Source organism: Pocillopora damicornis, chromosome 5 (assembly GCF_964200805.1).
Source record: "Pocillopora damicornis chromosome 5, jaPocDami1.2, whole genome shotgun sequence".
In the NCBI taxonomy this organism is placed as follows: domain Eukaryota; kingdom Metazoa; phylum Cnidaria; class Anthozoa; order Scleractinia; family Pocilloporidae; genus Pocillopora; species Pocillopora damicornis.
In genome coordinates this window covers 890488-915892 of record NC_142674.1, presented here as the reverse complement: position 1 = coordinate 915892, position 25405 = coordinate 890488, and the positions used below count along the sequence as shown (strand labels likewise).

The following is a 25405-nucleotide window of genomic DNA, read 5'->3' as shown; positions in this document are numbered from 1 at the left end:
TTTTATTGTAACAGATGAATGGAAAATATCACAGATTTATAAATTAGTTCATGCAGCATTTTATATGAACTTTATTTTGCAACTGAAAAGTTTTTTACATTTATTACAGCCTATTTATTTGGAAAATAAATCTTAACTAAAACTGTAGGCCTTTATAGGATACAACAACCAAAATTACCTGATTAACAATAAACTGAGAGCATAGCCAAGGATATCTAAATTCTTCAGTAAAAATCCTTCCAAGCTTTTAAATGGGAGATTATTGTGAGTCCAAAACTGCAAAACCTATAAAACATGATCAACAGATTCAATGCAGAGGGAAGTTGATTAAAAAAATGGCAATAATTAATAACACTATTAATAATAAATGACACATAACAAACAGAAAACATAACTAACACCTTAATTATATTGAATCCTTTAAAGCTTCCAGAAATAGTCATCACCGACATCACTTTTCCTCCCAAAAAACAGATAAATTACTATCCAGTGGATAAGTATTATCAAAACATACTGCGCTATCCAGCAGATGGACATTTATCTAGTGGCTAGCATTATCTACCCTACCAGCATTAGGGGCCTATTGTACAAGAAAATTGATGCCAGTCACAGAGTTAAAGGATTAATGAGGCACCTCTTGTAGCAGCCATACAGTCTGTTGTGTCGACTGTTCATCGTCCATTTGGGCTTCTGTGAATTTTCTAAGGATAAATACAAAATGCAGGAATTAACTTCTTTTCAACAGCATAACTTTACATCAATGAAATCCCTTCTATCATATTACTGATCATTACCTGATAACATGATGCAAGATGTCAAAAGCTGAAGAAAGGAGTTTGTCCCTCATTCCATCACAAGATGCAGAAGTGTAACAATCATTAAGAAATCTTAAACTGTAGCCAAGGACCTAATAACAAAGGGAAACTCAACTTTACTTGAAGGTACACTATACAAAAATTGTTACCTATCCACCAGGAGTTTTTTTTTCCTCAAGTTTTTTAAATATAGCAAACTTTTATCATTCTAAAGTTTCATTCTTGACTATTACAAAATCAAGATAATTTGGTTGATAATTTATTAACTTAGTTTTAAAGCTGACATTTCAAGCATAAGCCCTTCCTCCTTCACTTTGATGAAGGGCTACTGCTCAAAATGTCACCTTTAAGCCTCTTTTGAAACTACTTCCCCACCAACACAGTACCACAGTTTCTTTAGAAACTTAACCCTTTATTAATGAGTAAACCAGTTTTCCACAAGACATAAGCACTTAAAATATCAAGAAATAATTTCTTCAAGGTTTGTAATTATTTTTTGTCAGTACAACGTACCTGTGGCCAGTCACCTACAGTTTCATAAATAACTGCAGCTGCAAGATAATCCCTAATATCCAAACAGTGCCTGAAGAAGAAAGAGGACAATAAAGATGCCTCTCAAAAATGCATTAAAAGATGTCAAAGTAGATATTAGGTAACTTACATATATAAGAGCATTACCTAACAATTAATTAGAATATGTGAAATGATACCAAGCTTAACTTTTTTGTTACTCTTATTTTAACATTTCCTTTGGTACTAAAAAGGAAAATATATTTAACAAATCAAAGCTTCTTAGCTTCCTCTTTTTAGATTATCTTGATTTAATGAATGTTTCAGCAGTAATATTACTGCTAGGAGATATTAAACATTGGTCACTCAGGATTTACAAGCACACTGTTCACTTTACTTTTGATGCAGTTGAATGCAATTTAACAGAGCGAACAGCAAAGAGCATCAGTGTTCTCTAGTAGTTATTGGTTTTTGCATATGCACATGTGTCCAAATTCCATATGCTCATCATTTGAGTGTTTTGTTTGTGCTTTGAGCATGAATGTTCAGTGTTGTTTGGAATGGCAGCTCATCATCCAGGCAGTTTATTCAGAGTGATGGGTGCCTACTTCCCTTTCCTGTGTGGGGGCTCATGGCTGGGTTGCCAGGATTTGCCAGCCACGGGAGCACTCTTCATCAAGGAGCTAGCCACCAATAGTGGAAGCCCCTGAATGTCTCAGGCACCCAACCTCTACTTAGCAATGCAGTTGTTAATTAGTAATTTACCATTGTGTACCTGATCAATGGCTGTGCAGGATACTGATCACTCAACTGACGCAAGGCGATGGAAAGAGCTTCTCTGCCATAAGGCACTGATTTATTGCCTGAAACCAAATCCCAAAAACATCCATGTAACAAAGAATAAAAGATCAAAAGGGTAAAGTTAAAAAAAAATAATGAATGCATTGTATCATGAGGATGACTCATCCTCATGATACATGAAGCTGAAAATCAACCAAGTCAATTCACAAAATATAATTTTTTTCATTTTATTTATCAATTACAGATGCTGATCATAACACAAAAAGTCCTCATACCAATTGACGAGAGATCTGGTAAATCCCACACAATATCCACATCAGTGTTTAAATCAGATCTCAGAGAGTGCTGAAACAATTTCTAACTGTTAGTAATGACAACAAACTTGAAATACATCACAATTTGGTTTTTCTCAACTGTGTTGATCATGATAATGTAAACAGGTAACCACAGAGAGTCGATGTTTCAGGCATAAGCCCTCCATCAGAGCAAATGACAAAGGGCTGGTGCTCCAATGATAAGCTTTATAAAATATTTACAGTTGCAAATTTAAATTTATATATCAACTTAGTTGATAAAATCAATTCTAAAGTCTCTTGTAACACCTCCACCAATGCAGCACCACAGTTTCTTCAGCAACTTGCCCCCTTTAACTATTTGTGATACCAGTGCACCACCAAAAAAAATATATCTTTTGTTTGACCACAGTTGAGTAGACAATGTATGGACTAAAACATTCACCATACAAATAAGCTTATTAATATTAATATTTTTTTTTAAAAGATATGTTGAAATCAAAATTAAAACAGCAGCGTGGTTAGTTATCCAGTTAAAGTTGATAAATCTTACCTCACTTGAGATGGAGGCCTTTCTGTTCATTGGCGGGAGACTGGTTAACTGACAAGGCACAAAAACTTCCTTCTTGCCAACACCATTGGTACCAAAATCTAATCCGAGCTAACAGTAAAATAAATCTAACTGTGAGATTAAAAGGAAGCATGCAAAATCTAATTACAGGAAGTATGTGCCAAAAATCACCTGATAGGCAGATGTTTAACTTTAAAAATTTTCCACTATTGTTAGTAATAATTCAAATTTTCACATGATACTTGAAAATGTTGGAAACCTGCAATCCAACAAGGTATTCATTCTCTCTCATTTTCCGTAATAACCCTTTGACCCCTAAGAGTGACTAAAATCTGATTTCTCCCAACAATATCACCCTTAAATCAAACATCAAGGTCATGAGAATAAGGAAATGATAAAAAATTAAAGAAGTTTTTGATTGTTAAACAAATTCTCCTTGCCAGCACCTTACAAACTGTATAGAAAATAGTATAGAGAATGTGCTCACTGATGTAGAGGTGTACAGGATTGAGCTATAAAATTTTAAAGTACACCTGAAAACAATCATTGACAAGTCATGTGTTAACTCACAACCTAACAATTGTGTTACTTGGTATTATCAGTCCTGAGTTGATCACATAAATTTGCCACTGTAAAGAGTGTCAAAGCTGACCTTTTCAGCATTACCCCTTCATGAGAGCGACGAGCACTAAGCTATAGTTATGATGCTCTGACGAAGGGTAAACACTCAAAATGTGAGCTTTGAAACTCTTCACAGTGGCCAATTTACATTATCAACTCGGGTCATAATTACTAAATTACCCTGTTATTTTCTCCCACCAAAGCAGCGAAACACTTTCTTAAGAAACGTGCCCCTTTTATTCACTAATAATTATGTGTTTGATTCACTTACCTGCCCTGAGTCAGCTCGTCCCCACACCCACACATATCCAGCTGTATCCATCGCAACAGAAAACTCTGCACCAACACTTATAGTTGTAATACTCTTGCTTGATAGTTTGTGAAGTAATCTGGGGGTCATCTGATAAAAATTTTATACAACAAAAAAAGCGTGCTCAAACTTACAGTAATAATTAGTTTATGAGAGTTTTAACTATCATGCACATTTGAACAAGCACTTTTTTTTTACACATAATCAACATCATCCTCTATCATCAACTTCCATACAATTTGGACTAATTTAAATTTGACACAAGAGTTAATGATAGTTTTTGCCATTTGACTGAACAGTTGAAAATGTGTGATTACAGTTTTTTTCAGTCAGCAATTTTTTCCAAAATATGAATTAATGGTACACTCTCAGAAGTTACTCAGGGCCTTTTCCATGCCCCCCTCCCTTTCCATTTGAGATACTATTTAACACCTTGTTCATATAACTGCAGATCTTAGAGGAAGGAAAAAAAAACAGCGGAATTAAAAATTTTGCCATTTATTTATAAATAAGATCCATGTACTAAAAGATTTGTTTTGATAATAATTATTACAAAATGCTTCAGGGAAAAATGTCAGATTAAGCTAATGACAAACCTGTGGTTCCATTTTTCCACCAAGCCCCAGTTGTCCATAATCATCATATCCCCAGCTGTAAAGTTGACCAGACTCCATAACTACCATGTAATGCCAATTGCCGCAACACACCTGACAAAACAATATTTAGAATTTTGTAGTACTCTCAAACTCTGAAGACCATTAAAACAAGCCTGAAAAATAACCAGAAGAAGCAAGAAGCTACTGTCCACAATCAGACACAAATGTCCATTCTAAGAACTTTTAGAGTTGGTGGAAACTTACATCTTTAATTCGCGATGAAAAAGTACAGTCCAATCTCACAGGCAGTAATCTGTGTGATGTTGCATTGGAAGGAAGTGACGCCTGTGCTGAGCGTTTTGATCGATACTCCTGTCTCTGAAATACATAATGAAATGATTCTCTCTGAAACTCTGTATTCACTGTAGTCTAAACATTGGTATCAAGTCAAAAAAACCATGATTTTTATTATCAAGCCAATGACAACAGTTGCAAAAATTTAATTCTGCTCACCATACAATATCTGAAAAAGTGTGGACTTCTTCCCCAGTTGAAAATTTTCTGGTCTTCTGTAATAGCCAGCTGAAAACAAAAAATTAATCATCACCCACAGTAAATCTAAAACCATTACTTTTTGTACCACAATTATCCTTTTTTCTGGCACGAGAAATTTAGAAAGAAATCTTTTCCTGTAACAAATGTGGTGCAAATACTAAAAAAAAAAAAAAAAACCTAAGAATAGTTGAAGATAATTGTGAAGAACAACTCTCTGAAAAACCCTCTCAGCTGGCTGTGGGCTGACTGTCAGCTGACTGATGGCCAATAGACTGTGGACTGTTGCCTGACTGCGGCCCAACAGACAACCAATTGTCTGCCAACAGTTTACACTCACTGTTGGCCAACAGATGGACAGTACACTGTAAGTGATCTGTCAGCCAATAGATTGTATCAGGGAGCCTTTCTTCACAATTACCAATTTGGCAATGTTACTTACAGTTTCAAAGGATCCACAACAAATCAAGTATACTTTCTCATGCTTCAATGTTTCCACAAGCACAGGAAGTGTCTGCTTACTGTTGGTTCCCAGCCCTAACTGTCCATACAATCCTATGTAAAACAATCACCACAAGATACATAGATTACCTAGGCAAGTGTTTTTATAAAATCAGAGATAACTAACCTGAATATCATTATTAAAGGAATAAAGGCAAGTCAGTCAATAGGCCATTTTACAGTTGTGTACTTAGTTGCCAAGCCTTTGATTTGGAGTGAGGCTGAAGGTGACCTTGTTGTGTTAGGGACCAGAATCTAGTTAGCATGATAACAAATTAATTTGCATTTCAAAAGCAGCAAGGTTTGTATCATAACAAGGTCACCCTTAGCCTCACTCCTGTTCAAAGGCTTGGCAACCAAGCATCCAACTGTAAAATGGACTATTTTGAAGAGTGAGACAATGATACACGGATTTGTATTTTATACTCAGTCTAAACTATAAATTAAACTTGATTTTAAAAAATACCAGCAGATCACAGGGAGGTTATATATAAAATCTGCTTAAAATTCAGCATAAAGTTTTGTTCAATTGCCATTCAATTGTTGGGCTCCAAAGTTGGATTTTCTGAACAATACTTTACTGCTGATATTTTTCCAAAATGATCAAACCACAAACCAATTTGAAACAAAAATACATGGGGGATTTTACGTTTAATGCTTGACTGGGAAATACATACCTCCTCCAAATGTGAGGACTTGTCCCTAAAAAAAGAAATGGTTTTAAATGAGGTTTTTTTTTTTTTTTTTTTGTATTTTATTAATTTTTATTAATTCAAAGTTACATACATTTTTGATAAACAAACATAATTCACATAAACAGACAGACACGGTACATCATATATCTACATACACAACCCACAGTTCCTCTTAGCTCTCCTCGGCTTCTAAATATAATACTAGTACAGGTACAGCGCAGCAACAAACACGAGATTCTATATCATCTAATAATTTTTGTACTTTTCCCATTTCATATTATGAGCTTTTAGCTTATTATTTGATTTTGCGATCATAGTCTCGAGTTGGTGGATCGTTTTAATTTTGAGGTTTAATACTTTAATTGAAGGAAGAGATTTGTTCTGTCGGCAAGAATATAAATACTGTTTGGCAATTATTAAAATATGATTGATTAATAATTCGTCTTCACACCTTAAAATACCAAACATTATATCTTTTTCAGAGAGATGTTTTATCTTTACGCCTTGATTATCGAACCACTTTATTACCTCAGCCCAGAAATCCTTAGTATAACGACAAGAAATAAAAAAATGCTCCAAGGATTCGTTCAACTCGCCACAGAAGGAACACGCCGGGGATGGAATAATACCAATTTTGTTTAAAAAAGAATTTGTGATGAGACACCTGTTAAGTAGTTTATACTGGAATTCACGCGATTTTGTGTCCAAGGAAGTACGAAATGGCAAGCTGTAAATCTCTTTCCATTCTAAAACATCATTAACAAAATGAGTCTTAAAATTCAGTTGGGCAGTCGGTGGAGTGATGATTCTATTTCGAAGTTCTTTATATATAGTCTTTGAAATGACTGTTTCAATTAAAACGTTTTTGTCATTAAAACTTAATTTAATTTCATTATACAAATTGAAAGGCTCGTCAGCTGTAGAAGCAAGCGTGTTTAATGATTCGCGCCATTCAACTGGTAAGGCGTCTATTACAGAAATAAGTCTAAATATATCTAACGGCGAGGTGTTTAATTCTCTCAACTTGTAATTACTTTTAACAATAAATTCGTTATTTTCCGAGATTAGATCCCCTATTCGAAGAATTCCTTTTTCTGCGAGATTTTTAAAATACACAGATTTGCCACCGATACAAATAAATTTATTATTCCACACAATAGCTTTTGAAAGATCTTGTCTATTTTGATCCTGTATACTTGTGTGAGTTGCTGCGGAACATTTTGCGAAACTTTTAAAGCATTCTTCATAAAATGCTGGAAGCTTTATGGGCAATTTCTTCAGATCAAAATCGCAACATAAAATAAGTTTACCCCCCACAGGTTCAAGATAATGCAGTACAATTTTTTTCCAATTGCTCGGTTGATCGCTTGCCAACTTTTTGCAACAGAGGATTCTCTGAGTCTCTATTATAGAATCTAAATGTGGGGCTTTAAGTCCCCCATCTTCAATGTTACCAATGAGAGCAGAGCGTTTGATTTTGTCCTTCCCCTTCCAGATAAAATCGAAGATAATTTTGTTCACATCTTTCACAAATTCCCTATTTACTGATATCAAACTCGCGCGGTACAGGAAAATAGGAATGATAAAAGTTTTGACAATTTGAATTCTTCCGATAATCGTCAAATCCCTCCACCTCCAAATTCGTAGTTTTTGTTGAATGGAACTAATTAATTCATCAACATTTAATTTTTGTTTCGATCGAAAATCATAGGTGAAGTGCACTCCCAGAATTTTAACAACTTTTTTAATTTTTAAGTTGCATGAAACGACATTGTCTTGTTGTAGAGTAGAAGAACAATTACCCAATATCATTATTTCTGATTTATCGTGGTTAATCTTCAGGCCTGAACAAGTCCCGTAATCTTTTATAAGTTTAAGAAAGTTCACAAGCGAAAGATTATCTTTCAAAAAACCAGTTAAATCATCTGCGAAAAGGCTTAATCTGATCTCTTCATTATCTACCTTAATACCATTAATATCTTTACTACTGCGTACCCTAATACAAAGAATTTCTAGTGCTATAATGAACAGGTAAGCAGAGAGGGGGTCTCCTTGTCTCACTCCCCTTTCAACTGCAAAGGGCTGGGTAGAAAAACCATTGTTTATGACACAACTTAAGATGTTGTTGTAAAATGTGTGTATCCATTGCAAAAATGATGGACCAAAACCAAAAGAGGTTAGAGTGCGAAATAGAAAACCTCTACTGACAGTATCGAAGGCCTTTTTGAAATCTATACAAATCATTCTCCCTTCAAGATTATACCTTTGTGAGAATTCCATGACATCTTCTGTCGTTCTGACTGCGTCAAAAATAGTTCTTCCCTTAACATATGCACATTGATTATAATGTATGATGTTTGGTAAGACCTTCTCTAATCTTTTTGCAATAGCTTTTGACCCTATTTTTACATCCACATTGATAAGTGAGATTGGTCTCCAATTCGACAAATCCCGTTTGTCTTTATCCTTTTTCTCAATTAAGGTGATAATGGCTTCCTTTTGGGAATTTGACAACTCGCCATAATCATAAGAGTAGTTTAAACTGCCTACCATCAGATTTCCTAAAATGTGCCAAAAAGCTCTATAAAATTCAGCCGTTAATCCATCATTACCTGGTGACTTGTTGCTTTCAAAAAGCTGAAGACTCTTGTAACACTCGTCAACTGTTAATTTTCCATCACAGTTTCGAGCCTCATTATTAGCGAGTTTCGGTATTTCAGAGTTATTCAAGAAAAAATTTAGCATCTCCTCTGATGGTCTAAGGGGATCATGTTTACAAAGATTGGAATAAAAATTTTGTATCTCTTGGAGAATTCTTTTAGGGTCTGTGATTAGCACACCTTCACTGTTAAAGACTTTGCGAACAGAGCTTTTAGCTTTTTTATGCGTTTCCAGATTTAGAAAATACTTGTTGCTTTTTTTGCCTTTCTCATACCATGTGGCTTTTGATCGAATAATGGCTCCCTTTGCTATCTGTTCATAAATAGAATCGTATTCCATTTTCAACATTTCAAGCTCCTCCTGATTCTCAAAGGTTGGTGACTCATTGCACTTTTCCTCACAAATCCTTAGAGAGGTCTCAAGATCAGAAATCTTTTTTCTTTTTTTGAGCGCTTTCTCTTTACTATACTTAATTGAAACTTGTCTGATTCTGTACTTAATTAAATCCCACAACAGTCTTTTATCTGTAACTTCTTCGAATTCCTTTAACCACATAGGCACACTTTCATTTATCAATGTGACAAAATCATCATCGTCGATGAGACTGGCATTAAATTTCCAGAAGGAGGGACCGTATTCCGGTTTGTCTAAACTATTAAGATGAAGAAAAATTGCCGAGTGGTCTGAATTGATCGAAGGAATGATATCAGATTTCTCAATATCATCCTGGGAAGAATCATTGATTAGCCAATAGTCAAGTCTTCTCTGAATGAAAGGATTTTTTTGCCTCCACGTAAAACGTTTACATTCCGGATTTCGAATTCACCAAATGTCTACTAAGTCGAAATCGAGACATAAGTCTTGTATTTTTTGGACAGACTCTTTCTTAAAAGGTTTTCCACCGGAACAATCAAGATCGGAGTCCAGTGTGACATTGAAATCTCCCCCTACAATTATCCTATGCTCTTTGTTAACAGCGAAATGTTCAATGTTTTTATTTAAATTTTCAAAAAAACGGCATTGATCTTGAACCTTGTTGGGAGCATAAATATTAACAAACAAGAATAATGAGCCTTGTACCTCAGCTTCCATTATAATTGAGCGGCCCTCGGTATCCAAATTAATGGACTTAACGCTAAAATCAAGGTCACTTCTCACTAAAATCATCACCCCACAACTGTGATTTAAATGAGGTTGGAAAACATTGCCATGCTTTCATTTACTGTAATAATTCAAATGCATGGCTTTTACTTGATGTGGGTCCTATTAAGTTCTTTCATGGCTGCAGAGTCTCTTGTCTCATAACCCAGGTTAGTAATAACACTCATGTCAAAATACAATGTTTTGGTCAGGGCATAAAACTCACTGGGTGGGAGATATAATAAACTAATAGTTTGTATGCCAGGCTCTAGATCACCAGGTCCATGTTTTAACTCTTGTTACATCAATATCATGTTTGCATGTTCCTGGGGAAGAATCTTTTCTCTTACAGTGCCTTTTCTCAGTAAAATGGATACCAACAAACTCTAAAAGAAAACCTGACACAATGCTAAAAAGAGGGGGGGGGGAGGAAAGGGGGTAGCCTGCTGTGTACTGGTGTCCTGTCCCAAGGGGAACACCAGTATTCTAATCACTTGGATTAGTTCTGGCTTTGAATATTGCTCTGCCACTGCATTTCATCATTCAAAAAGAAGCTTTACTTATTCAGGTGCAGAATTTATAATAAAAAACCAAAACCAACCTGAGCTGTAAGTACTGCACTGTGTGAATATCCAGCAGCTAGTGCAGTCACTTGATATTCATCAAGTGTTTGCACACGTGTTGGCAGGAGCGCATCTTCAATGCTACCCACTCCTAACTGTCCATGGACACCCCATCCCCATGACCACACCCGGTGATCTGCTAACAGAGCCATAGAGTGATAGTGTCCACACATAACTGCTATACATTTCTTGTCCGACAGCTCAGTAATGTAAACAGGCCTTGTCTGTTGCCGTATGTCTCCTTGACCAAGCTTTACAACAAAATAACACACCATTGTTAAAACTATTTTTGTGAAAACATGAAATTATTTCCAAATAATGCATTACCTGATTCAAAATTGTCACTAAAAAGAGCTTGTCACAATCATATGAAACCAGATAGCTTACACCATGGGAAATTTTTGTAGGAATTTCATATACTAGTTGAAAACTACAAAACAAGCACTTCACAAAATGACAGTCAGGTAGCTAGGGCTCTGCATTTTTAAAATCAAAATGGCAATCTTGCAAGGATGCTGATAACTATATTCCCACTGCTGTTTCCTACCTGTCCATACTCTGATGATCCCCAAGAATACACCTAAGTGAGGAGAAATAATAAAATTAATCCCAAACATATGCTTCTTCCTAGCTGCCCTCACATCAATAGATTAAAATGTATTGTGGACATAATCAAATTAATCCATTACACATATTTCATGCAAGCTACCCTCTCATCAACATATTAAATAAATATTTATTGCCTCTTGCTAAGAATATGAATCATGGTTAATGGTTCCTGCCTAAGATGAGGGCAGTCCTTCTTTAAGTCTGCTGAGAGGGTTCAGCCTGTATTAATGTATTATTCACATCAAAATTTCAACTCTCTTGCTGAGATGAATGAGCAAAACTTCTGATCTTGATCTTCTTGAAAGCAAGCAACAGGTTCATAACTTTGGCTAGCTCTTACCCCATCACTGCAGAGAGCCAACGTGTGTTCCATTCCACAAGCTACTGACAACACATTAATCCTAAAGCAAAGAAGATAATTACACTCTGCTTAAAAGAGGAGGAAGACACTGAACCAATCAGTCAATGGCATTCAATTTGCAACCAACATTACATCAGTAAAAGAACATCATGAGAAAGATAAAAAATCATTCCTGAAGCATTTCAAAAACATTTGAAAAACCAAATCTCACTTCAATAAAACCAACCTGTGCATGTGGAGAATTTCAACCCGAAAAGGAACAGATTTTCCTTCTTCCTCAATTAAATCTCCATGGCCCAATCTGCAGCAAGAAATTTGGAAGAAAACATTTATTTGGTTATACTCCACACAATCTAATCAGCACATAAAACCAGAAATGGTAAATTCTTGAGCATAGATAAATACAGCGGGTGGGTGAATCAACCCTGTTTAGCTAGGAAATACTAACCAGAGGAAGACTGAAGGCACATCCCTACTTACTTGTGCCACACCTTTAGAAACTTGGTACCATTTATTTAAATGCCAGTAGTAAACCCACTGTATATATGGACTACCCCATTATTGGGAATACCAACTTGAAGCTGTCCTGTTCCCTACACAAAGTGGGAGACCTATGTATCCTGTGGTTTATTCTCTGAATTAACAACTAACAGTAACCCAAGGCTGTGCTCTAAGGAAAATTTCAGGGAGCCCTTCGGGCTCCCAAGCGTTTTAGCTTGAGTGCCCAGGCCTAAAAGATGGTCGCCCAAATGAAAATTTCGGGGAGCCCTTCGGACTCCCAAACATTTTAACTGAGGTGCCCGGGCCTCCTAGTTGGTCGCCCAAATTAATAAATCAGTCAGTTAATTATTAAAAATTAAACAAACTGTTTTCGTAACGAGTCAAATAGAACTATGTGCATTTATTTATTGTTTTTATGTTCATGAAACATCGTATCCTTTGACCTCCTGAAAACCTACCGGTGAAATGTTCAAGACGAATGAGCTTTTTGTGGATTCGGTCGATTTTATTTTTAGTGCGTGATACGTAATAACTTGTCACGACACCAAGGACAATGCGGGACTTATAGAGTTTATACCCGTTTCTAAAACAATCACAAAAAAAAACGTATCTTTTCTTTTTTATACATCGTGTTTTACTGGAAAAATAATCTTAAGTTATGTTTTTGCCTCGCAGACACGGCAGTAAAAAGCCGGCTAAAATATTAAATTAGCATAGAAGAGCGACTCCCGTGTTTATTCAGCGATTTATTAATCGCCGACCGTACTTTACGCTTATCAGAGCAGAAGTAACAACTTCTTTTGAAAAACTAGCTGATGAGCCATCCCAATTAAAAGGAAAAATTTTAATGCTATTGGAAAAGCCGTTAAAATCGAAAACTGTGCAGCTAGTCAAGTTCAAAGTCAAGGATTATGCTACATGTGAATTCACGTGGAACGACCTTTGAACATCAACGCGCGCCCGATGGAACAACATTTTCTTTTAAAAGAACGACTCCCGTGTTCATTTAGCGATTTATTAATCGTCAACCGTACTTTACGCCTGTCAGAGCAGAAGTAACAATTGCTTTTCAAAAACTAACTAACGAGCCATCCTGATTTAAAGGAAAAATTATAATACTATTTGGAAAAGCGGTTAAAATCGAGAACTGTGCAGCTTGTCACGATCAAAGTCGATGATTATGTTACACGTAAATTCACGTGGAACGACCTTTGAATATCAACGCGCGCCCGATTGAAGAACATTTTCTTTTTTTTTTTTTGACTGTAAATCAAGAAACCAACACCAGCCAGTCGCCCGGCCGGGCGACCAAGAAAATACTTTCAGTCACCCGAGGCCAAATGTTAGTCGCCTCAGGCGACCGGGCGCCGTTAGAGCACAGCCTTGGTAACCTTGTTAACAGAAAAATATTTGTCAATATTGATGCTGTAAGCAGGTGCACAGTGATGATTTAACATTTGGCAGACTTTCATTGTCATAAATATAACTGCATTTAATTCTGTAGAGATGTTTTTTGGCAGCACATGTACCTTCCTTTTTGCGATCTTCCCCAGGTATAAACATCCCCTGATGAGCTAACAACAGCTGAGTGTTGTTGACCACAAGACAACCTGACAGGCCTGCACAGGAACTCCACTGTTCCTTCCTATTATGAACAGGAACAATCATTACTTGGTTTGTGGGGAATAGGAAGAGTGCTACAGAATGTGGTTCACTAAATACCATGATTTAAGAACTCAAACACTTGACATTACCCTCTTCCTTCCATGACTATTTTCAGAAGCTTGGTCACCACCAGAAATACACTTTAATGCCGCAACTCTGGACGAGGACAATAAAAAGTATCAATGACTCACAATAGGGTAGTTTTTAAGTAGTATTATCAACTGAGATAGCATTAATTGGCTGCCATAAAGAGTTTCAAAGCTGACGTTTCAAGCATTGGACCTTCATGAAATTGAATCATCCGCTCTAAGGAAGGGGTTATGCTCGGAATGTCAGCTTTGAAACTCTTTACCATGGCTAATTCACGTTATCAACTTGGTTAATAATAGTACATTATCTTGTTATACTCTTCCACCAATGCAGCACCACAGTTTCTTTTAATAAGAAACTTACCCTAATTTATTCAATGACTCACAATAGCCCAATATGATTTGCAGCTATTATTCATGTACTGACAAGAACCTTAACTCTCATTTCAAAGATGCCAACATTAAAAAATAATTTATTTTTAAAAAACTGGGCTTACATTGCCTGAAAAAAAAGTCATATTTGACGTACCTTTAACATACAGGGATGGCAAAAGCACAAGCATTTAAGAGAAGGAGCTGGGGAAGAACAGATCTGGGGGAGAACAGATCTGGGGGCATGGTCCTAGTGGTTAAAAGATGACTCTTAACCAATCAAAAATGAAAAACACCTGCCCATCTCTCTCAAAGAAATGGAGATAGAAACTGAAACATGGACCAGAGTAGATGAATCATTTTTGCTGGTGGCCTTCTACTTTTGACATCACCCTAAATTTATAAAATTTATTGAAATAAAAAGGAATACACACCTTGCATCAGCATCCAACTTGTCATCCCTGAGATGATTTAGAACCAAAAGACAACATAAAAACAGCTCAATCAGATCCTGCAGGGAAGCTTGCTTAGTATCCTCCTGTATATATCACAAAGGAAAAATTCAACATTTATTTAGAAGTTTGCAGAAGGTAAGATCAACGGATCTTTTGAATCTTTGTCATCTTGTTCCAGTTTAGTTCATAAATATTCCATAAAAATTTATCATAACAGCTTATCCACTCCCCCCCCCCCCCCACCACCTCTACATCACACTCATTCCTTAATCCATAATAACTCCCTACATCTTTTGCAACAATCAATGAAAAAAGTTCCTTCCTTTGGAGATTTCAATGATCTTCTGTTGAATGTTGAATGTGTATGGGTAATTTAAATAATTAAAATGCTTTATTGTATTAAAAAAAACTAACTGTGACAGACCTGTCCAAAGCTGACTGTACTTTCAACAGAAAGTACTGAGCTGATCGAGCTTCCAGATATAGTCCTGAAACAAAATGAATGTCAAACATCAGCCTATTTATGTGAACTCTAATCAATAACTATCACAATGGTTGCTTTTATCACTATCACAATCATGATAATTATTGTTTATTACTCAGTTGTTGTAATTTGGATTAGTAGTGATCATCAACATCTTGAACCACTTACACCCTCCAGCTGTATTTCTCAATTGCTATCATGGTAGTGTGCATTACAACTGATGCATGATATAGTGTTCAACTTATTGATTGTATAAATAAACAAACTTTAAGTAAAATGTAGCCTGACATAGTTTGATGCTACTGACTGGTTTGCAGATTTAATGAATGTAACCAAAGAAGTTAAAATTCATAGACCCAACATTTCGCCACTCCTGTCTAGTGCCTTCATCAAGGGTGATCTAAACGCTGCAACAAGAGGTCTTTTATTCAACTTTCATGGATGTTAGTCACAATATGTACAGTAGTCATAAATTACTTATCTTTTAAAGTTCCTTGAAAACAACTTCAAACCCTTCTATTTATTTTTTTTACTTCAGGATAAACAAGAACTGTTGTTATCACTTTTTGACACAGTTAATATCCAAATGCATGACTAATCTCAGTCTTTATTGACCCTTTAACTCCCAAGATCTGATTGTTAATTCTCTCCTCTAGCTGCTACATATTTTTCTGTGACTTAGTTATGAGAATTTGGTGTTAGATCAAGAAAAAAACTTGTACCTGATAAGTTTGAGAATTCTCACTATCTCTTTTTTGGATAAGGAAGGGATATTATTGGGAGAAATTACATGATAATCACTCCTGGGAGTTAAAGAGTTAACAATAACAAATTCTTACCTCTGCTTTGGAGGGCTCATTTTACTTGCCAAGGATCTAAATGAGGGACGAGATGGGTCCAGAACTCGAGCAACATGCACCAAGCTTTCTTCATTCAGCGACGTCAGATGAGATAGAATGAATTTCATATGACTTAAAATAGTTTCAGGCTATACAAAGGAACATATTAAGAAAAGTCAGTTCAATAAAAATTATAATTAAGCAAAATGATTACCCTCCACTTAAAAACCTTCCACATCATGTTTATGATACAACAGTACTGACCACTAAAATAAAAATACCTAGGCAGATTACATGTAGGAAATGATTTTGCCTCATAGTACCTTTGACAACAGAAATGATACTGCATCCTTAGGGTCCATGCAATGTATGAAAGCACCTATTATACAAACAGAGTAATTATAAGTTGGAGGTGAATATCAAATAAAGTTAATAACAAATGAATGCATCATTGTTCTTTGTTGGGCTAGCATCTGAAGCTTAAAATAATAAACCTCATAAGTCACAAATTAAAAGCATTTTCAGTAAAATTTTCAAGCATCTTCCAAAGTAAGCATTTTTTCTTTACTTAAAAAAAATTCTGAACAGGCACAACTCAATAGAACACTTAATGCAAGACCATCCTATCAAATTGAATGCAAATCGATCAAACTTTCTATTCAAGTACTGCAATAAAATCTTTCTCACCATTGGCACTTCTGCTGATGATATCAGTGAACCCTCTAGATGCTAACTTGCCCTGAAGTTCACATGAGAGATGAAACTGTCCTTTCTGTGCAAGCACGTCCAGAGTTTTAGCCATGAGCCCTCTTGCCTGTGAATAAAATACAACTGACTGAGTCTCAATTCAGTCTTTCCACTAAGATTATTAATTGTGCATTTTGCAACATCATGCAATACAGTCAAAACCACTGACAAACTGTTCAAATTATTTAAAGTCAGTCTGAAGTTACTTTCCATGATCTCATTTTGTAGGCTTCACAAGCCTCAAGTTTCTAAATAGGATTTGAAGTAAGTGCAGTGTTCTACAGAAGCTACCACAGCTTGCATTTTCATTGATTACTTAGTTTTGAAGCACTGCCTACTTTAATCCAACAAAGCAGTGCAATACCCATGATCTTGAGCTAAAAATAATTGTTAACCTTTGCCAACTAGAGTATTTTTATAGCTGAGTGGATGTTATTAAAAAAATCTCCAGAGAACACTTCAAGTATCTGCCTAGACTGAAGTAACTGGCTGTGACAAATGAAGAAACAAAGAGAGAGACAGGCTAGGTGAAGTGAAACATTAAGTAATTAACCCTTTGACCCCAGAGGGTGACCAGCATCTAATTTCTCCCAACAGAATAACCCCTGTATCACACAGTAAGGTCATGAGAATGAAGGAAATGATCACTAACTTAAAATTTTCTTGATTGATAAACAAATTCTCCTTGTCAGCACCTAAGGAATTGTATAGAAACAGTATGGAGAATATGCATACTGATGTTAGGGTGTGAAGGGTTAAGTGACCATAAATCCCAAATCAATAGACGGGCGGGGTGGGAATTGGATGTAAAAAGCATTTGCAAGTGCGAATTTTTGATCAGTTTACCTACACCTCTCTCACTAACCTTAGCTACATCAAACATGAAGTTCTTGAGACCATATGCTGATAGCTGTTCCAAGGCAGTGAGCTCATCATAGTCAAAATTATCATTCAGGAATTGGCTGAAGGAGACATAATGATGTTAAAAAAAAGTATACTGATCACCAGATGAGTACTGTTTATTACAGTCATTAGTTAAGGGAACAATTAAAAAAGAAGAGCAATAAGCAATTACTAGTAATTTATTGATTAAAATGACTGTGGCCACACCTAAATGCTTCAGAGAGTGTCTGTTGCTGAACTGCATTTCCACTATGATACAAAACCTGTGAATAAAAGGTGATGTTATAGTTTGAAGTCTGCGGTTTCATTAATAAATGAGGCTCACCACAGCTGATACTTAAAACTCCAGGGTCTAAACTTAACAAGGATGTTCTAAAATACATCATTTGGCAAGAACCTGTTGTATGAAGCAGAAGAGTGTAAGATTGGATAGCTGTTTCCTTTCTGCAATGTGAACATCACTGTGCTTACTGAGTGCCTTGAAAAAAGCAAAGCAAAGATTACATTGTAATTTTGATGATATTTCATCAAACATTTAACATCTAACATTTTCTATTGCTGTGTTCCCTTGAATGAAAATTAAAACATCTTTTTTTAACACAAATTCATTTCTACACTTCCAGTGTTATGTATCTAGAAAAAAAATGACATTTACTTAATTGATGGACAAAATACTTGTGATGAAATACCTCAAATCAACTTTTAATTAATTAACACTTCATCATTTCTACCCATAAATCAAAATACAAATTAAAGCATTTTTACCTGTCTGAGATGAGCGAGGATATCTGCAACCCTGCCATGTTTTGCAAATTGAGCCACACGTCTCTCAAATGAGCACTGAACAGACAAGAAAAACTTTCATGTTACAATTTCAATTTGAATTTTTGCTTAATAGAGCAGTGAAGAATAATTATATTATTGTCCTTCTGGGTAGAGTAGGTAACCACCCCATTAGAGATCAGTCACACCCCTCTCCCTCTCCCCCCTTACCTTGGATAAATGGTACAGTTCTAATGCATGTTCAAAGTTCTCCTTTTTCAATGCCTCATCACCAGCCATCTGAAAGAAAGATAAATAATTGCCTGCATTATTAGACTGTTACTGAATTTCCAGTGGACATTTTCCACAACAATCAATCAAAACACTTTGCCAATGGCATTGAGAGATAGGTGTTGTAAAGGTTGTAAAAGGAGGTTATCAATCTCTTTTGGCACTGATCTTAATACCCACAGTATCAACGAGTGGTTTTCATTCAATTAATTTATTCTTGTTTTCCCATCACCATATTTACACCAAAAGTGTAGCTCCATTTCCTGCATATAAATATACACACACAACCCACAATTCCTCCATTCACTCTGATGAAGGGCTGTAACGCTTGAAATGTCAGCTTTAAAACTCTTTACAGTGGCCAATTTACATGATCAACTCAGTTGATAATACCAAATTACCCTAACAACCTACTTAGCAGAGAGGAGATCATTAGCACAACTGAACCAAAGTAAAATACAGCAAAAGTACACAACAATGCTCTTGTAAACTTCATAAGGGCTTCCCATGTCCCACAAGAGAAACCACATTGACACTGATTGTGACTGCACTAACTTGGTAACAGTAACCCACCCTAGCTACAAGATGATGACGTTTAAAATCGATCTGTAAATAATTCCAAAGCACTATTACAGGAACATAGTGATGCACACACCTCATACAACTTATTCACATCAAGGCCTGTGGTGATGGCAAGCACATCGGCAGCTGATGTGTCAGCACTGTTGACAGCTAGCTCTAGAAACAATTTCTCAGGTGACATCTTTGGCCTGCATTTAAAAACACCAGATGTTGTGACCAGGGTCACACCATCCACAGTGTGTGATATCCCAGAAGAACTGCTTGTTGCATGTGAATGATCAAGATCATCAACGACAATAACACTCTCCACCAGCTCTGGGTGTTGAAACATGGCAACCATTTTTTCACTAGGTGGTAACACAAAGGTCTGGATGATACTCGACTCGGTCTTCTGCAAAGGAATTTTGAAAATTACAGTCTCTTGGATTACTTAAGTTTCCTTTGACTCCTCAGAGTGACTAGCATCTAATTTCTTCTTACAATATCACCCTTGAACACACATTAAGGTTGGGAGAATAAAGGAAATGATTACGAACCAAAGAAGCTCTTGATTGTAAAACAAACTCTCCTTGCCAGTACAGTATGGAGAATGTGTATACTGATGCTAGGGTATAAAAGGGTTAAGTTGCAAAAATACAATCAGGTATTTCTAACTAAAAACCCACAATGTTGAACAACAAACTGTTCTTGCTGCTTTTCAGAAACACCTTTTAACAAACTTAGTAATTATTAATGCGAAAGTTTGGAACAATGGTGTAAAATGATCAAAACTTGAATTCCAATGCAGAAAAAAGTCTCCCTGAGTGATTCATGCTGAATCCAACAGTATTTCAATGATTCTGTGTAAATTATATTTTAAGTTGTCAAGGGACGAGAGTTAAGCTTTAATTACATACTGACATCCAAGCACTGAATGACTTAAAAGATTGATTATATCAAAACATACAAGTTTAGGCAATAGTTATTGATACTGTATAATTTTAAATCATGTCATTCTCAAAATGTATGATACTTAAATTAAATGTAATCAAATAACCAATTTATAGAGCTGATCAAGCATGGATCTATCAAATGTCTGACATTGCTGTACCTGATGAGTTTTTGGTACTGATAGAGAAGTTTCTGCAAGCTGACTAGACTGGATGCTCAACAAAGTCTACAAACAAACAAACAAACAAACCAACCTGACTATAAATTTCATATAACAAATAGTCTGTGGAGTTACTGGTTGAGTGGAAAACATACGACTGAAATAGAGGCCATTTACTGATTAGTTTACATGGTCAGAGTTTCCCTTCTTTAAGCACTACAAGTAGACCGAAGAAATTTTCAAAGAATAGTCCTCTAACCTAAGGAAATTGAAAGAAGTCCAAGCCGTGTTATTAGGAGGTACTAAGAGGTAAGAAATAATAAGAAGAAAGTTTCACCAATTTCCATTTAAAGAGGAGCATACTCTGCTAGTTTTGGACACTAATTGCTGATTTTACACAGTAGTGTCCAATTTTGGATACTAGTGTCTGATTTTAAACACAGTTGCTGATTTCAGACACTTATGTCCAATTTTAGACAGTGACATCAGATTATAGACACTTAAGTGTTCAATTTAAGACACAAGTTTCTGATTTAACCCTTTAACTCCCAGAATCTAATTGGTAATTCTCCCCTATTGCTGTTACATGTTTCCTTATGAGTCAGTTAGGAGAATTTGGTATTAGATATAGGTAACAAATTCTACCTGATAAATTTGAGTATTCTCTTCACCTGTTTGTTGGATAATAGATGCATATTATAGGGAGAAGTTACATGTTCATCACTTCTGGGAGTTAAAGGGTTAAGACACTACAATCCAAATTTGTACACTACAGGGTAGTGTCCAATTTTAGACAATGGTGTCTAAAATGCAATTTCAGACACTAGTATCCAATTTTAGACCCAAGGGTCTAAATGAAATTTCAGACACAGGCATTTCAATCAGGCATCTGATTAAAGATGCTAGTGTCCTATCTTTGACACCAGTACCTAAAGTGCAATATTATGATCAGATAACTGAGTTTTTATCCATATTCACTCTTTCAGCAAGCTGATAAGCCAGTTGAAATGAATGCACTATCATTCAATATGCAACTTAATTACCTCTTCTGACTGTTCTTGGTGAGTAATGGTAAATATAACCCTGTCAGTTAATAAAACATTGGATGTTCCCAGAGGAAGTTGATACACAAACATTGGTAGGTTCTCTATATCAATATCATACACCTGTGTAAAAACAAAAATCATCATGTATTCATTACAACTGGTAAACAAATTATTCATCAACATCTGCATGAGTCTCCTGATTTTCACAACCAGAACTAATCCCAGTTTCTGCAGACTGATCAAGATGACTAATCGTTTCCACCTTGCCTAGAATAGGAAGCTAAATTACAGCCACTTGCTTCCCCTTAAATTGCTGGAGCAGGATTCCCAAAGTGTTCAACCTTTTGACTCCTAATTATAAGGGGTAAGTTTCTAAAGAACTGTGGTACTGTGTTGGTGATGGAGCATAACATAAGGATAATTTGGTTTTATTAACTGACCCGATAAATTAATGTAAATTGGTCACTGTAAAGAGTTTATAACCTGATGCTTCAAGCATTAGCCTTTCATCAGTGAGAGTGAATATAATGTTAATTGGCCACTGTAAAGAGGAGCATTTACCTCCAGAATGTCATTCTTTCTGTTCTGGGCACCAATAAACACTTGATTTCTAGCATACTGCACTGAGAACTGAATGATACCAGTAGAGGTCTGTGAAATCAAAAAGTAAAACTTTTTTGTTCTTAATTTTAAAACTATGATATTATGAATTTAAAATGATGAGGAAAAGTCCAGAATCCTGTCAAAGCCTAAAGAATTTTCCTGAAACCAATGTGGCTTCGTAACCCAGTTGGCAGAAGTGCCCAACCACTTTTAGTATCTGAGAAGCTCATTAGCAGATGTCATAGCAAAGGGAGCATATTCTCCTCAGTCATTTTTAGACCTTGAGTATTAGCCTGGTCTGGGGCTTAATCCATCAACCTCCCAGTGCTCCCAGTCCAGTGCTCCCAGTCCAGTGCTCTACAACATGAGCTCACAGATTCACCCTCAAAAGACTACAATAAGAATATCATTATTAATAATCATTTAAATACTACTTACAGTGGTTGGCATAGGTTTTATCTTATCCTGCAGATCACCTGTTCCACTGAACACACTCTCCATGGGTATGGTCAACCTGTTGAGTGTCTCATACCCCATAGCTGTGGCAACAGATGAAGGGCTCTTTAACTGTTCTAAGCCTGGTTTCCTCATGGACTTGCACTCAAGCTGCATCTGGACTGTGCCACCAGACATGGTGTTGATCTGAAAGCATGAATATATTGTTATAGAGCTGGAATTTTTTTCCCCAACAGCACATCCTCTTGTGGGGTCAGAAACTCATTTGCATCACAACATTAAAGAATTTTATTGCAGACAGTAAGGAAAATTAAATAAGATCATGGGGTAAAAGGTGTTTTTATAACAGCAGACTACTTTGATCATTATATTAAGATAGCTACCTACCACTTCAGACCACAAAACTACTCAAACTTAAGTTTGGAATTGATTTTGTTACTATTTCTCTCAGTTAAATACAGCACATGGGCTGTGATGATCAAATTAGAGGGCCACAATTCATTGTACACCCTGCTAAATTCAAACCTTTGTTTGAATTGAAATCTTCCCCCTCTAGATAATCAACCCTTCAACTCCCAGAAGTGATTAACAAGTAACTTCCCCCTATAGTTAATTAAGATTATCCAGTAAACAAGTCATGAGAATATTAAAACTTATCAGATCAAAGTTGTTATCTTGATCTGACACCAAATTCTCATAAATTATTTACAAGGAAATGTGTAGCAGCTAGAGGGGAGAATTAACAATCAGATCTTGGGAATTAAAGGGTTAAAACCAGAGAAATACTAAATATGTTATGATAACCCCATTTTCTTGGTACATACTGAGTTATCAAACCTTAATTTTTCAGCTAGGATTTATATTTAAATTGGAGAAGAAAAAACTTGCTCCAAAACTTATACTGGGGATCTCCAACTCGGTTAGTAAGAGGTATGTTCCATATTGATGTGTTCTTTTTACCAGTAGTGAAGTTGTTTCATGTTGTTTATCTTGCATCAACTCAAAGGACTTGATACCCTCCTTAAATTCAACTGCAGCTAACATCACTTTTGACCTGAGATTCACAAACAGTATTTCACCAAGCTAGAAAAAAAATAATAGGACTGGTCATTAGCTACCTGCAAAGCAAAAGTGTCTCTGTTAGAAAGCTAACTAAGGTTAGTATAATGAAATAAGAACAGCATGCTAAGCTTCCAAGTTTGACTTCTGTCAAAGTAGGAAAAAAAAAGGGGGCCAAAATGACATTAGGAAACTTAAGGTAAAACAGGGTTTGTACCCTTTTTCAAAAAAAATTTCAAGGACCTTTCCAAGACTTTACCAAGACTCAGGATGATTTTTCCTGGATGCCAAATTTCACTTTTAACTCTTTCCTTCCCAGGATTTCAAAATCAATGCTCATTACCATCTACAAAAATTACGTTTCTTATGACGTAAATTCTGAAAACTTTTATCGTTATAATGACTTAATTACGCAGATTTCCTGGATTTTCAAGGGCCAGTAGTTTTTTCCCCAGGACTATTCAGTCCTGGAAAATGTCAAAATAAAATTCCAGGTTCTCCAGGGCCTGTACAAACCTGGTAAAAGGTACATGCCTGTTAAGGCAAACAAACCTCAGTTCCTATAACAGCAATGTGCAAATCATCTACTGTTTGCCACCAAACTAAATCAGATGGAGACCCTACATAAAAACATAGTAATTAAGTAAATTACCAAGTATTACTGACATTGCTGATAATGTAGATTGGTCACTGTATGGAGTTTCAAAGCTGATGTTTCGAGCCCTTTACCAACCACTCTGACAAAAGGCTAAAGCTCAAAAAACGTCAGCTTTGAAACTCCATACAGTGGCCATTTTATGTTATCAACACAGTTGATAATACTAAATTACCCTTTTATACTCTCCCACCAATGCAGCACCATGGTTTCTTTAGAAACTATGATTTACTATGATTTGCTGACCAACAGCATAAAAAGGCCATGTTTGCAAAAACACAAACAAAAAAAAAACATTATCAAGTGTTCTGAGTTCAAAGATGGCTTGTGTCCTTCCTTATTTAGTGCTTTCCTCATTCAAGACAACCCACAAAAAATGCTAAGAGTTACCTGAAATTGTGTAGGAGACATAGGAGGGAACTGGTGAGGTTTCTAGATTCCAGATTTCTATATTCCCTTTAAATAATAGTTTCCGTTACTTTACAAAACTCAGCTGAGAATATGCATTAAAAAGTTTGATGAAGTGTCTGACCTGATGCACTCTTTTACCAGTATTTTAAAAGGTCAAATTAATTTTGTAATTCTCCTTACCATCGACCGCACAATTCTTATAATGTTAGTTCAGAGAATTTAGCTCTGGATCAACTAATTATCCCCAAGTTGATATTTTTATTTATTCTCATTACTTATCTGGTTGATATTGTATTGATATTGTAAGGAGAAATTCTGTCTTGGTCACTCATGGGAGTTAAAGGGTTAACAGTGCATTTCATTTGCCCAAACAACTGAGTAATAATTGTTAGAGAATATATTTTTGATCATTTCTTATTGAAATCCTTGTACCTCGTCTGTCACTTTTATAAATGAGTGTTATATCATCTGTTGGCCAATGATGAACAGACATCTCAGAATTACTCTATAACAGTAAAGGAAGAAAAAATCAATACAACTCTAACAAATTTGACTTTATGAAAAAAAATCTCCGTAAAACAGTTAAAACTTAATTGCGAATTAACCAGTCAATGACCAGAAAAAATATTTTCAGAATTCCTTTACACTATAACATCAGTGGTTAAATTCTCTATACTCCTCTCTATACATTTCATTTGGTAATGACAAGGAGAATTTTTCAACAATCAAAGCTTCT

At 35.7% G+C, this 25405-nt stretch overlaps 1 protein-coding gene across 1 annotated transcript in view; it reads right to left on the bottom strand.

The window, feature by feature from the left end:
• The window catches only part of LOC113677241 (uncharacterized), a 29064-nt gene that overhangs the window by 1638 nt on the left and 2021 nt on the right, over positions 1-25405 (bottom strand). Inside the window, exons 5-41 of the mRNA XM_089207736.1 lie at positions 25102-25174; positions 24156-24223; positions 23505-23627; positions 22527-22730; positions 22047-22136; positions 21483-21605; positions 20440-20505; positions 19423-19740; positions 18708-18776; positions 18480-18554; positions 18112-18192; positions 17922-17977; positions 17677-17773; positions 16752-16878; positions 16388-16443; positions 16065-16213; positions 15166-15229; positions 14721-14824; positions 13915-13981; positions 13690-13805; positions 11886-11960; positions 11639-11699; positions 11237-11269; positions 10668-10940; positions 6248-6272; positions 5512-5624; positions 5031-5099; positions 4782-4895; positions 4518-4628; positions 3883-4011; positions 2973-3080; positions 2402-2471; positions 2101-2188; positions 1329-1398; positions 795-907; positions 635-701; positions 179-285 (exon numbers count right to left, since the gene is read on the bottom strand). Coding sequence (XP_089063862.1) covers positions 179-285; positions 635-701; positions 795-907; positions 1329-1398; positions 2101-2188; positions 2402-2471; positions 2973-3080; positions 3883-4011; positions 4518-4628; positions 4782-4895; positions 5031-5099; positions 5512-5624; positions 6248-6272; positions 10668-10940; positions 11237-11269; positions 11639-11699; positions 11886-11960; positions 13690-13805; positions 13915-13981; positions 14721-14824; positions 15166-15229; positions 16065-16213; positions 16388-16443; positions 16752-16878; positions 17677-17773; positions 17922-17977; positions 18112-18192; positions 18480-18554; positions 18708-18776; positions 19423-19740; positions 20440-20505; positions 21483-21605; positions 22047-22136; positions 22527-22730; positions 23505-23627; positions 24156-24223; positions 25102-25174 — 3752 coding nt within the window. The remainder of the gene's footprint in view (positions 1-178; positions 286-634; positions 702-794; positions 908-1328; positions 1399-2100; positions 2189-2401; positions 2472-2972; positions 3081-3882; positions 4012-4517; positions 4629-4781; positions 4896-5030; positions 5100-5511; positions 5625-6247; positions 6273-10667; positions 10941-11236; positions 11270-11638; positions 11700-11885; positions 11961-13689; positions 13806-13914; positions 13982-14720; positions 14825-15165; positions 15230-16064; positions 16214-16387; positions 16444-16751; positions 16879-17676; positions 17774-17921; positions 17978-18111; positions 18193-18479; positions 18555-18707; positions 18777-19422; positions 19741-20439; positions 20506-21482; positions 21606-22046; positions 22137-22526; positions 22731-23504; positions 23628-24155; positions 24224-25101; positions 25175-25405) is intronic.